This window comes from Ornithorhynchus anatinus, chromosome 2, assembly GCF_004115215.2.
Source record: "Ornithorhynchus anatinus isolate Pmale09 chromosome 2, mOrnAna1.pri.v4, whole genome shotgun sequence".
NCBI classification, from domain to species: Eukaryota; Metazoa; Chordata; class Mammalia; order Monotremata; family Ornithorhynchidae; genus Ornithorhynchus; species Ornithorhynchus anatinus.
The window spans coordinates 40,025,994-40,040,405 of record NC_041729.1 but is presented as its reverse complement, the minus strand read 5'-3'; the positions used below and the strand labels follow the sequence as shown (position 1 = coordinate 40,040,405).

Sequence of the window (14,412 nt, the reverse complement as noted above, 5' to 3'; positions counted from 1 at the left end):
GGAGGACCGAGGGGAGTCCCACAGATGAAAATTGAAAATGCTCAAGGAGTTAGTAAACTGGAAGGGATTGTGATGTAGAAAAACATCTGCAGGAAAACTAAAAATTTTTAAAACAAATAGTTGGGAAAAATACATCAAGAAAAGAAAGTAGTTAGGTGACTAGAACATTGGCTGAAGATACATGTGTAAATTGAAGCACAAGGCTTATAGAACATTCAAAGAGCAGAAAAATGCATTTTTGATCATGGATTAGCTGGCAATTTTGACAAGACTGAAATCAGTAATCAGATAGTGCTAGGAATTAGCAATACTTGATCATGGTGCCAAATGTAGCTGGAAGTAGATGCACTGTAATTATAGGTGACAGTGTTAATGAAACAGGAATTTGGGGTTCAGTAAATCTTCCCAAATCCCTTTATCTTCTTTGCATAAAAACTACCACTATCACCATGATCACGGTCATCATTGGCAACAAAATATGGTGCGCCATGTTGTGATTCTGTAAGTGAGAAGGGAAATGGATGGAACAGGAATCCATGAGTTGATGGAGGGATGTTAAAAAGGAAAATGGAAAAAGCAGGTGAAATGATTAATTAAATCAACAGAAAAGCCCTGCTCATTGAGAAGAAAAGTGTGGGAAGAAGACTGGTCTAGTAGAAAGAGCATGGGCCAGGGAATCCGAGGACTTGAGCTCTAATCCTGGCTCTGTCGCTTACCAGTCAGGTGCCTCAGTTCCCTCATCTGCAAAATGGGATTGCAAAACTTGTTCTCCTTCTTACTTAGACAGTGAGCCCCCTGTGCGATCTGATTAGAGAAACAGCATGGCTTAGTGGCAAGAGCCCAGGCTTGGGAATCAGAGGACATGGGTTCTAATTTCGCCTCTGCCATTTGTCTGCTGTGTGACCTTGGTCAAGCCACTTAACTTCTCTGTGCCTCACTTACCTTGTCTGTAAAATGGGGATTAAGACTGTGAGCCCCACGTAGGACAATCTGCTTACCTTGTATCTACACTATCGCTTAGAACAGTGCTTGGCACATAGTAAGCACTTAACAAATAATACTATTATTATTTTCTAGACTGTGAGCCTGTTGTTGGGTAGGGATTGTCTCTGTTTCCAAATTGTACTTTCCAAGTGCTTAGTACAGTGCTCTGTATACAGTAAGCGCTCAATAAATACAATTGAATGAATGAATGAATGATCTTGTATCTACCCCAGCGCTTAGTATAGTGCTTGGTACATAGGGCTTGACAAAAACCACAATTAAGAGAAACATACAGAGTATTGAATAATTGAAAGAATTAATGCAACTCCCTTGACTCAGTAGATGTGACTAGAATTCCTGTTGTGTTCAATGTCCCTTTTCGTTAGGAAAACTAGTCAGAGATGAGAGGGTCTTCAAGATTGCAGTGTCCTTGAGAAGGAAATCAGTTTCCTTCATTTTGTACAAGTATGTTGGTGAGGTTCAATGTATCTTTTAAAATACCTATAAATTAGGGTAAAGGACCAAGTTGGAGATTACTTTTCTGCCTAACTTTGTGGGAAAGATTTAAAATCAAAATCCATGATATTAATGAAAGGCACTTTCAACACATACTATCATCACTGTGAAGTTATTGCTGCTTTTTTTAATCCTCCTTCCTTAGACTCAGAATAGAGGCAAGAGAATGAAGGAGGGAGCTCACATCAACCTCTCCCTCCTGGCTCTGGGCAACTGCATTAATGCCTTGAGTGAAAAGGGAGGGAGTCGATCTCAGTACATCAATTTTCGAGACAGCAAACTCACACGCTTGTTGAAGGTACGTACAAGACCTTGGCATTGACATCAAAGAATGGCTGTTTACATTGCTCACTTCTTTTTCCTCCCCAGAGAAAAGAAGCCCACAACCAAAGTACTGTGACAGAGTTTTAAGTCCCCTAAAGTTTATGCAGAGTTTAGTTCATGAACAGCAAGTTCCAGGCTTGAGTCTCATTCCTTCCACAGCCTGTGAGACAGGAGTGGAGCAATGGGGGAATTGTTCTAGTGTCATAAAGTCTTTCCGTGGTATGGCTTTTTATCTCACTCCATTGGTCCTCCAGGGCTTGGGTTTTTAGAAATGAATTTTCAACCCATATCACTACAGTGGACTACATTTTGTCAAGCATTGACACACATTGAATTTAAATGACTTGGTATAATCAGAGAGCTACTGCTGAAACATATTAAGTGACAGACTTTACTATTCATGATTTTGATAAAGTGACATTTGTTTTGTGCAGGACGCTTTAGGCGGGAACAGCAGAACTGTTATGATTGCTCACATCAGTCCTGCAAGTATTTACTTTGAAGAATCTCGGACAACCTTGATTTACGCCTATCGTGCAAAAAACATCAAGACAAGAGTGAGTGCATGAGATGCTGGAATGAAATTTCAAGTCAGCTAAAGATAATAGAGAGTGTGTCTAGATGATTGATTGGGGAAGAAAGACTAAAGCTTCTGGCTTGCAATAAAAAAATGGTAATGTGCAATGTCAGATTAGAAAAAAGCAAAGGAAAGTGCCTTGGGATTAAGGTCATGGTGGAAGAAAGGGAATAGTCTGTTGATTGATCTCTATACCAAGATTATGGTCGATGAGAAAAGATTATTTGTAGTCTTGGAAATCTATGGGCATAGAGGCCTGTAAAAGAATAGACTTGGAATAAAACCTTGTTATCACATCTTTCTGAATTAAATTTCCCTTCAGTTTTCAGGATGTTAGGTCCCAGCTTCCTTGTTAGTGTGATTTCCTACACTTCACTGGCTTTTAATTCATTTGGTAGAGCTCTGAAAAACACATACAATGAAGTTCTGCCATTTATGAAGAAAGGGAGCTTGAACAGGGTCCAGTAGAAAAGCTGAGAATCAAAAGAAAGGAGCAAATCAAATAATATAATTCAGTGGCTAAAGAAGGGAGGATCAATGGTTCTGGGTTGAGATGCAAATTTCTTGGCATGACCTGAGTCAGTATGGGAAAATGGTTCTCTTCATTTGAAATTAGCAACTGAAAAATCCCGCTTACCTCTCAAATGTGCTCCATGACAGTAGACTACTAAACAAGAGATCTAAGTTAAATATAGTTTCCCAGAGGAAATAATATAAAGTGCATTTATTAATAATAATAATAATAATAATGATAATGGTATTTGTTAAGCACTTATTATGTGCTACACACTGTTCTAAGTGCTGGGGGCAATACAAGGTAATCACATCGTCCCACATGGGGCTCACAGTTTTAATCCCCATTTTCGATGAGGTGACTGAGGCACAGAGAAGTTGTGACTTGCCCAAGGTCACACAGCAGACAAGTGGCAGAGCTGGGATTAGAACCCACAACCTCTGACTCCCAAGCCTGGGCTCTTTCCACTGAGCAAGATGCTACAGTATAAACATATTCAAGTATATAAATCTAGTTTCCATTATTTACTACCATGATCAAATAGCAAAGTAGAATCTACCAGTAAAATATGTAATTTCTTCATTTCAAAATTTTAACGTGTACAAGAAAGTTAACATTTTGAATATAATGATTTCATGTTCATCTGTGTCTTGACACCTAATTTAATTGCCAGACTTAAACTCTTAAAATATCTGCACCTGACACTTTCAATTTTGCCTGCCAGTAGCCTTCCCTTCCCAAAGTCTCTGCTCAAAGAATCATGTAATTGGTGCATATCTGGTAATATATTCTTTTTGCTACCCACAGGTCCGCTACTATGTTGCATTATTTGTTTTGAGATCATGATGTACTGTATTGTATCTATTTGAAGGATAACATCAATGCAGTGGAGATTGCCTGGTGGATAACGCAAGGGCCTGGGAGTTAGAAGTACTTGGGTTCTAATCCCAGCTCTGCCACTTATTCGATGTGTGACCTTGGGCAAGTTACTTCACTTCTCTGTGCCTCAGTGTCCTCAGCTGTAAAATGGGGATTAAGACTTTGAGTGCCGTGTGGAACTGCCCTTTCCTCTCCATCCAAACGGCTATTTTACTGATACAGGCTCTCATAATATCCCAGCTGGATTATTGTGTCAGTCTTCTCTTTAATCTCCCTTCCTCCTGCCTCTCCCCACTCCAGTCAATTCTTCATTCCGCTGCCCGGATCATCTTCCTGCAGAAACACTCTGGGCATGTCACTCCCCTTCTTAAAAACCTCCAGTGGTTGCCTATCGACCTCCGCACGAAACAAAAACTTCTCACTTTAGGCTTCAAGACTGTCCATCACCTTGCCCCTTCCTACCTCTCCTCCCTTCTCTCTTTCTACCGCCCACCCCGCACGCTCCGCTCCTCTGCCGCCCACCTCCTCACCGTCCCCCGTTCTCACCTATCCCACCGTCAACCCCTGGGCCACGTCCTCCCGCAGTCCTGGAATGCCCTCCCTCCTCACCTCTGCCAAACTAACTCTCTTCCCCTCTTCAAAGCCCTGCTGAGAGCTCACCTCCTCCAAGCGGCCTTCCCAGACTGAGCTTCCCCTTTTCCCTCTGCTCCCTCTGCTTCCTCTCTGCCCCCCTTCACCTCCCCTCAGCTGAGCCCCCTTTCCCTCTGCTCCTCCTCCTCTCCCTTCCCCTCCCCTCAGCACTGTGCTCATTTGCTCATTTGTATATATCTTTATTACCCTGTTTATTTTGTTAATGAGGTGTACATCCCCTTGATTGTATTTATTGCTATTGTTTTTGTCTGTCTCCCCCGACTAGACTGTAAGTCCGTTAATGGGCAGGGATTGTCTCTATCTGTTGCCAAATTGTACATTCCAAGAGCTTAGTACAGTGCTCTGCACATAGTAAGTGCTCAATAAATACTACTGAATGAATGAATGTGGGACGTGGACTGTATTCAATGTGATTAGCTTGTGTGTATCTACTCCAGAGCTTAAGTACAGTGCCTGGCACATAGTAAGCACTTAACAAATACCATTTTAAGAAAAAAACAAGGCAGCACAGCCTAGTGGAAAGGACATGGGCCTGGGAATCAGAGAATATATGTTCTACTCCTGGCTCTGTCATGGGTCTGCTTTGTGAACTTGGGTTAGTCACTTAACTTCTCGGTGCCTCAGTTCCCTCATTTGCAAAATGGGGATTCAGTGCCATATTCTCTCCTACTTAGACTGTGAACCCCATGTGGGACCTGATTATCTTCTGTCTACTCCAGCACTTAGTACAGTGCTTGGCACCTAGTAAGTGCTTAACAAATATCACTATTATTATTACTATTATAACTATGAAAAATAGAGCAATTTGGCAGAAGGCCCGTACATGCCCCAACACCCAAAATGCATAGGTGCTGCTCAGAGCAGAACCAGAACAAGAACACTTACACAAAGCAGGAGAGAGCTGCAAGAAATACTAGCATTTAAATGCAATAGTGGCACTGCAGAAAAGTACCTGGAGAATCCACTTTAAACCTGATGCTGCAGCCCAAAAGGGAAGTTTGGTTAATCTTGTGTGGAAGTATTGACTTTTATGTTCCAATTCACTAGGTGAAACGTAACCTGTTGAATGTCTCCTATCACATTGCTCAATACACTGACGTCATTTCAGACCTCCGAAGAGAAATCGAGCATCTGAAATCAAAAATTGAAAAGCAGGAGAAGGAAAAGAAAAATGAACCCTTTACCAGAGATGTACAAGGTAGTGTTACTTCTCTGTGCCTCAGTTACCTCATCTGGAAAATGGGGATTAAGATTGTGAGCGCCCCGTGGGACAACCTGATTACCTTGTGTCTGCCCCAGTGCTTAGAACAGTGCTTGGCACATAGTAAGCACTTAGCAAATACCATAATTATTAATATAATTATTATTATTAGCGTAGGAAACAGAATCCCTTCTATTTTGAAATTTCACCCTTCCTCCTACTAACACTAACCGATCTCCTCCGATAAAGAATACCAGCAACTCTTCACAAATTCCCTATCATGGAAGATAACAGCTTTCTTTTTACACTGAGGTCCTACCGCATAGTCTGGTCTGAAAATATGTACTTAGAAAAAGTATATATTTACAAAGAAGCTGTTATGATTTTTTAAATTATTCTAGGTTTGAACACTTGAAAAAATAAGCAAAGACATCTTCTAGGCTTATCCTAATTATATCTTCTGGCCTTTTTTTTTTGTCCTCTTTTCTTTCTACAAAGAAAGGAAAGAAGGGGAAAGGAAGATTTAAAATATCTTGTTTTATTGTTTTTTCTGTCTTTTCTTTCTCTGTTATTTCTTCCCTCTTTCTTACTCTTTTTTATCTTATAAATTATTATTGTTGATTATTACAATTATTAGCCATTTGAGCCTTCTGGTCACATGCACATATTTTAAAAGTTGTACTCAATGCAGTCAGTTTTCCCATAATGTAGGAGTTGTGTTCCTGAGGAACCGCGCATTATAATATTCGCACCCTGATCGATGCCATGCACATTTGCAAAATTGCTACTTCCAAAACCCCCTTCAACTGTTCACTGTGGGAAGTAGGCTCCCCAATTCTTCAGTTGCATTCTATCCTAAATAGATAATGGAAACATGCATCAGAAGAACTGATTACACTTTAAATAAAATTTAAGTCTCGAAATTAAAGCATCATACAGAAACTTACCTCCTTGGGAAAGCTAAGATGAAAAGATGGGTCTTTCACCATGCTGTCTATGGAAACTAGTGGGAGTTGTCACTGCTCTCCATTGCTGCCAAGGGTCTAGCTAGATTCCTTCTGGACGAGCTGCTGAGGGAGCAAGTTAAACATGAACCACCTTCAGGCAAAAATGTCTCAAAGCAGACACAATTTTGGAACGGGTCTTAATTTGTCCCATAAGAGGTGTGGGAATCCTGCAACTAGTACCAGCAACTAAGACTCAGATTTCTCCTTGGGAGGTTTGAGAGTACACTACGGAGGGAGAGAAGGTCTGACCTGACTGTGAGACTGAATCTGCAGTAAGATTAGAAAAAGGAGTCACGTGACTCCTTAGCATGCCCTTGCTGGAATAGCCTTCTGCTGCCACCTGGTCAGATTATCATGGCATCTTCAAAATGGCCCATGCTTTTTCCACTAGGCCATGCTGCTCCTAAGAAAGGCTGAATCGTAGGCTTCCCTCTATCTTGTCTCCAGTCTGTGCAAACTGTCCTAAATGAGGCACCAACACTCGAGATTGTCCCTGACCTCTCAGGAACCTCCACAATTGCATTGGTGACACACCCTTAGCTGAAGTACTTCGGTTGCCAGTTGACCCTTTGGCGGTTGAGAAGTAAAGTCCTCTTCTGCTTTTCCAGTGGAGGTACATCAGGACTCAGAGGAAGATAGACGGATGCGATTGAATAAGATCCGGGAGCAGCTGATTGGTGCATTCAAGGAGCAGATGGAGATGCGTCACAGCCTCATGGAGCTGGAGAACACAGATATTGAACTGCATATTGATACCTCCCGACACCTGCTGACCATTGCCGAGTAAGTTTACAGTCTAGCTGGAGACAGACTTTAAAATAAATTATAAATGGGAGGAAGAAGGATAAAGGGGAATATGTATGTAAGTTAGTGCTTAAGTAAGAGGGTATGTAAGATATGTACGCAAATGCTACAGGAAGTAGTGACACAGAAATGCTGGAGTGGCAGTTAAACTGAGCAGAATAGAAATTAATTGGGAAAGTCTCCTGGGGAAGATGTGATTTCGGAAGAAATTGAAGATTGGGGTGGGCTATGGTCTGACAGATTTGAATGGGGAGAGAATTCCAGGCATGGGGGAAGTTTTGAGCAGAAGAGCAACAGGAAGACACAACAATGAAGCATAGTCAGTATTATATTAGCTTGAGGAATTAAGAGAGTGAGTTGTGGTGTAATAGAAAAAGAGAGTGGATAGACAGAAGGGCGGGACCGGATTGCAATAAAAATAATAGCTGTAGTATTGGTTAAACACTATGTGTCAAGCACTCTACTAAGTATTGGGGTAGATACAAGATAATCAGGTTGGACACAGTCCCTGTCCCACATGGGGCTCACAAATTAAGTAGGATGGAGAACGAGTATTGAATCTTCATTTTACAGCTAAGGAAACAAACACAGAAAAGTTGTGATCAAGGTCACATAACAGGCAGATGACAGACCTGGGATTAGAACCCTGATCCTCCTACTCCCCTCTAGACTGTAAACTCCTTGTGTGCAGGGAAACTTCCTACCAACTGTTATGTTGTACTCTCCCAAGTGCTTAGAATAGTGCTCTGCACATTGTAAGTGCTCAATAAGTATGATTGTTTGATCTGACACCCAGGCCCGTGCTTTTTTCATTAGGCCACACTACTTTTCACTGTGGGCCTTAAAGCCAATGAACAGAAGTTTCGGTTTTATATGGAGAGGAATGAGTAACTATTTTGGTTTTCGAGGATATTTTAGAAAAATGATCCGTGCAACAGATTCATGTATGGATTGGAGCAGGGACAGGCTGCAGCAAATGAGACTAGTGAGGAAGCTGATGCAGTACGGGCTCAACTTTTTAATTCACTTATTTTTTTGCTGACAGCTGGGAACGAGAAAAGACTCACCATGCCCATAAAGAGAAGAATGCAAAGGAGAAAGTGGATGAAAATGTGAAGATTGATGAAGAAGAGGAAGAGGCAGATTCTCTTGAACCTCATGAGGTTGCAGTAGCGAGAGAAGAGATTAACATGTTGTTAACAGAACAGAGAAAAACAGCAACTTTAAAGGTAGGTATAGTAGGAATGACAACAGTTAAAGGGACAGGGTTCTCAAGATGCAAAAACAAACCTAGCAGCCCCTTAGTTGGATCTTTGTCTTGATCCAATCCTCATAATATGCTTGGCTGTAAATAGAATATGAATTACAGCAGTCTTTTCCCCTTGAGTATTAAAAAAGTAGTCCGTTCCAAATACCACAAAGTGAGCCCAAGTCTCTGGGACTAGAGATAGGATGGCCACTGGAAGAATACTGAGGGCTCTTCCACTGACTTTCCCCCTTCCTTTTTACCCCCCTCCCCCCACGACAGGGGACAGAGCAGCTGAAAAATGGACAATCAAGTATAAGGCTGTATGGATGACCCCTGTACTAAAGGCTAGAGTAGCATTTTCTGGTTTTTCTGCGTACTTTCATGTCTGAGAGGAGAATTAGAATTGCTCTTCCTTCAGGCAAGGATACAACACTGCTACAAAATTCCAATAGAGCCATGCTTTTCCCAGAAAATGTCATTCTCCAAAGGGGCATGATCCAGAATAGAGTGGGGAGGATCTTGCTGTTGTGTAGCTAAGGCAATCACACACGTACCTATAATTTCATCCCCCAAAATCCTTGAAAAGAGAGAGTAAACATAGCCAATTCCTCGAGGCCAGCGCGGGGGCAATTCCTGTATAGATTTCTAGCTGTGGAAGTAAAGCCTTTACTTTAGTTTCCACAGCTTTTCAGCCCCGTCTTTCTCTAAGGTCTTTACTAAGAGAATCTTGGAGCAGAACCCAAAGAGATCTGAGAGGGAGAAATGCAGTTTCAGGCCTTTCAGAAGCCTTATCTCCTCCTTTAAGGCCCTCTCCCTTTTCTGAGGTACTGCACCTATCTGGGCCCGGTGGGCAGAGGCATGACTGAAACTTCTCTGGTTACCCCTAAGACTGCATGGGGAAGAGAATTGTCCGCTAAAGCTGCCAAAGTCAGGGCCCTCATGATGATAGTAGATGCACTACCATAGTGGCAGTCTGGGCAGCAGAGCCCCTGGGGGCCTGGAAGAAGGACGGGTAGGAGGATAGGAGAGAGCAGGCTGGACTGGGGCTGGAATGGCTTTTAAAAGTGGTGGGGAGGCTGGTGTGGGCTAGCTCTGCTCAGCGATCCGATTTGCGGTTTTCTGGGGTCAGAGGTATACACTTGAGATCTAGTGGATAGACTATGGGCCTGGGAGTCAGAAGGACCTGGGTTCTAGTCCCGGCTCCCCCACTTGACTGCTGTGTGACCTTGGACAAGTCACTTCACTTCTCTGTGCCTCAGTTACTTCATTTGTAAAATTAGATTAATATTTAATGGATTAATGCTGGGAGCCCAACCATGTTAACTTGTATCTCCCCCACCACTTAGAACAGTGCTTGACATAGAGTAGGCACGTAAGTACCACAGTCTTAAAAAGACAAGAACAACCATCTTTTTTTTTAGTATTTGTTAAGTGCTTACTTTTTTCTGTTTGTTCTGTGGTGTTTTTTAAATGGAATTTGTTAAGTACTTACTATAGGCCAGGCACTGTGCTAAGCTCTGGGATAATACAAGTTAATCAGGTTGGACACAGTCCATGTCCCACATTCCAGTCTTAATCCCCATTTTAGAGGTGAGGGAACTGAGCCCCAGAGTAATGAAGTGACTTACCCAAGGTCATACAGCAGACAAGTGGTGGAGCAGAATTAGAACTCCAGTTCTTCAGACTTCCAGGCTCTATTCACTAGGCCATACTGCTTCCCCCTACACCCCTGGTTTTTTTTAAATTCTCATTACCTTCTAGACTGTAAGCTCATCTTCTAGACTATAAGATTGTTGTGGGCAGAGAATATGTCAGTTTATTGTTATATTGTAATAATAATAATAATAATGTTGGTATTTGTTAAACGCTTACTATGTGCCGAGCACTGTTCTAAGCGCTGGGGTAGATAAAGGGTAATCAGGTTGTCCCACGCTCACAGTCTTAATCCCCATTTTACAGATGAAGTAACTGGGACACCAAAAGTTAAGTGACTTGCCCAAAGTCACACAGCTGACAGGTGGTGGATCTGGGATTAGAACCCATGACCTCTGACTCCTAAACCCGTGCTCTTTCCACTGAGCCAAACTGCTTCTCTTGTACTGTCTTCTCTTGTTCTCTTCCAAGCACTTAATACAGTGCTCTGCACACAGTAAGCACTCAAATATGATTGACTGACTGACAACCATTGTATAGTATGTTATGCTAGGCCCTGTATTAAGCACCTGGGTAGATACAAGATAATCAAATTGGAGAGAGTACTTGTCATACATGGGGCTCGCAGTCTAAATCAGAGGGAGGAGGATTTAATCCCCATTTTATAGATGAGGAAACTGAGGCACAGCAAAGTTAAGTAACTTGTAGAAGGTCACATAGCAGTGGCAAAGCCAGGAGTAGAACCCAACATTGCTTCCTACCTCCTCTCCCCATTTATTATTTATTATTAATTATTATTACTACTACTACATGTCCTAAATTTTATAGGACACTTGTAATTTGCTATTATATATGGAATTTTCAGCCCCAAAAACCCTATGCACAAAGCCCCACTCATTTTTCTCCCTCCTCTCTTAAAATGTAGAGTTGACACCTCTGGATAGAATTACATTTTCTTCCATCTGAACAATGAATACATCCCTCCCCTGGCAGCTGTACGCTCTTAGCAAACTGGCCAAAACCTCCTGATTTATTCATCCCTATGAGCAGACACCAGCTATAAATACTCTCCAGACTCTTCCAGGAATCTCTGATTGTCCCACCTCCAGTCTCAATATCTCTTTCCAGTGAATTTGAAGGAAGCTACAGAAGTAAGTTTAAAAATTAGTCTTCTGCTGAAGTCCCTTTTTACTCTTGTCATTTGGGGCTTTGAGCAAGGATTTGATGCGGGTGCTGCATGAATAGTTCTTTGCCTCATTTTCAGATCACCTAAAAGAACATAATGTACACACAAATAAAAGCCTCTGCTTCACTGAGGCAGTAACCTGTGATAAAAAAGATGGCACTTAGAGGCTTCCAATTCTGAAAACGTAGTCCTCATCCTTCATGTTTGTTCTGTAGGAGGACTAACTGCTGTCCATTTAAAAAGCGGTATTTTCTGAAATTACAACGTACATAAGGAGAAAGGCATTTCAATAAATCAATGTGAAATGAGGTAATAGTTCCATCTTTCGGTTATAGTGCTTTTTTCAAGGAGGGAAAAAACCCCCTCTGATTAATTCATCTGAATATTTTCCATGAGGCATTTTACCTATATAGACAGACTGATGACTTTTTGTACATTATTTGATTTCAAAGATTTGGGAAATTCTTTTTATTTTGGAAGCTTTGCAATGTTTTAGAAACAGCACTCCACGTAGGTACTTCAATACTGAGAGCATTATCAAGTTCTTCTAAAGGGAATTCCAAGTTTTCATTACTTTCCAGATGTTGAAATCTAGCATAATGTATGGCTGATGTGCATCTCAATGGACACTGTGGTAATTATTTTGACAAGAAAGTTCCCCTGAACATTTTAATTAGTTGCGAAGGTAAATAAGATTTTCCCCAACGGACGAGAAGCAGCGTGGCGTAATGGTTAGAGCATGGGCCTGGAAGTGAGAAGGACCTGGGTTCTAATCCCAGCTCCTCCACTTGTCTGCCGTGTGTGACCATGGGCAAATTGCTTAACTTCTCTGCCTGAGTTCCCTTATCAGTAAAATGGTAATTAAGACAATAAGCCCCATGCGGGACATAAACTGTGTCCAACCTGATTGGCTTGAATTTACCTCACTGCTTAGTTCAGTGCCTGGCACGTAGTAAGCACTTAACTAATACCATTTTTTAAAAAAAGTACCAACAATTCCCAAACACTCTTGCTTCCCTTGTAGACTGGGCTGGAGCAGCGTTTAGCAAACACCAAGAAGAAAGCCTCCCAGATGGAGAAGCTATTACCCAAGCACATAATTAACGAGGACCAGAGGGAGGTGCTGAGACTTCTTTGTAAAGCTCATGAACTTGAGGTGGGGAATACGGAATTACAGGCCAATAATTTGTACAAAAAGAATCTGTTGTGCCAGAAGGATTTTGTGATTCAGCGTTATCACCAGCATAGGCTGCTCTGTGAGGATATCATCCAACAGCAACGAGCACTTATAAAGGGTAAAACTCCAATCTTCTATTCTATGTTCATTCTTTGCTTGATTGTTCTTTAAAGAACGTTCAATGCCCAGTGAAAAAGTATGGCCTGCAGAGACCTCTAATGTGTATGTTTCATTCTAAATATTTTCCTCTCTTCATTCTTGACTCTGAAGAACATTATTTAGCACTCTCTCAAGTTACCAAAGGTTTGACTCCTTTTGCATATTTTCTTTCCCTTAATGCTTCCATTAGTGGCATTATTCTTGGTTGCTGGGACAACAAGCAAGTCGCAACCAACAGAGGTTTGTAACCTCACCAGATGAAAATGAAACTTTTGGGAATTCTGTAGCTTATTTCCTGTTCTGGAAATCATCTTCAACTCCCCCATTCCCCTCCCCTCCCCAAATCAAAGTAACTATAATTAAATGGCAAATTACAAAGTCATTTAAAACCTTATCCTCTTTCTCCTATTTTGGCAGTGATGTTTTCTGCATATGGAATCCATAATAAACTTTATACAGACATCTTGTATGCCTGACCCTCTAGGCTGATGTGTTCTCTCTCACCTCTTCCATATCTTCGAACTTACTTTCTCATTTCTGTGATGCAGAGCATTGTATCTCTGTGCCGGAGCTACTGGAAAAACGGTATCAGCTGTACTTCAGAGAGTTAGAGGAAGGAACCCTGAATCGTCTGCTTCTGCAACACTCAGTGTTGTTCAATTCACTCAGGGTAAGGCCGGGCTTAGCACTTGCCAAACAGTCTCACTTCATGCTTTGGCGATTTCCACTTGGAACTTTCCATTTCCAGCCAGATTAAAAAGCCGTGTCTCCACATTTGTGGTTCTGGAAGGGCTCAGGAATATCCTGGCAGCTCAGAACCAGATTAAAACCTAGGTGGGCTTGGGGCAATGGAATCCTGAGTGCCCTCAGACCAGAATTCTTCCGTACTAGTCAATTAATTATCTGCTATGTGACCCTGGGCAAGTCACTTCACTTCTTTGGGCCTCAGTTATCTCATCTATAAAATAGGGATTGAGACTGTAAACCTGATGTGGGACAGGGATTGTGTTCAACCCGATTTGCTTGTATCCACTCCAGAGCTCAGTACAATGCCTGACACACAGTAAGCACTTAAATCCCACAGTTATTTTTATCAGAGAAGCAGAATGGTGTAGTGGATAGAGCACCGGCCTGGGAGTAAGAAGGTCATGGGCTCTAATCCCAGTTCTGCTACTTGTCTGCTGTGTGACCTTGGGCAAGTCACTTGACTTCTCTGTACCTCAGTTACCTCATCTGTAAAATGGAGATTGAGACTGTGAGCCTCACCTGGGACTGTGTCCAACCCCATTTGCTTGTATCCAGTCCAGCGCTTAATACAGTGCCTGGCACATAGTAAATGCTTAACAAATACCATAGTTATCATTATTATTTGGAATATGCATCTATTAATCAATCAGTGGTATTTATCGAGGGCTTACAATGTACAGAGCACTGTATTAAGAGTTTGGAGAGAGTACAGTACAATAGAATAAGCAGACACGTTTGCCCTCTTCCTTCAAACACACAGTGCCTTCCCCATAACCAGGGCTAC

General features: G+C 41.8%; 1 protein-coding gene across 1 annotated transcript in view; it reads left to right on the top strand.

Annotated features, from left to right (window-relative positions):
* The window catches only part of LOC100082932 (kinesin-like protein KIF19), a 44,955-nt gene that overhangs the window by 14,928 nt on the left and 15,615 nt on the right, over nucleotides 1-14,412 (top strand). Inside the window, exons 8-14 of the mRNA XM_029053227.1 lie at nucleotides 1,646-1,798; nucleotides 2,259-2,381; nucleotides 5,493-5,643; nucleotides 7,262-7,436; nucleotides 8,503-8,686; nucleotides 12,570-12,840; nucleotides 13,430-13,551. Coding sequence (XP_028909060.1) covers nucleotides 1,646-1,798; nucleotides 2,259-2,381; nucleotides 5,493-5,643; nucleotides 7,262-7,436; nucleotides 8,503-8,686; nucleotides 12,570-12,840; nucleotides 13,430-13,551 — 1,179 coding nt within the window. The remainder of the gene's footprint in view (nucleotides 1-1,645; nucleotides 1,799-2,258; nucleotides 2,382-5,492; nucleotides 5,644-7,261; nucleotides 7,437-8,502; nucleotides 8,687-12,569; nucleotides 12,841-13,429; nucleotides 13,552-14,412) is intronic.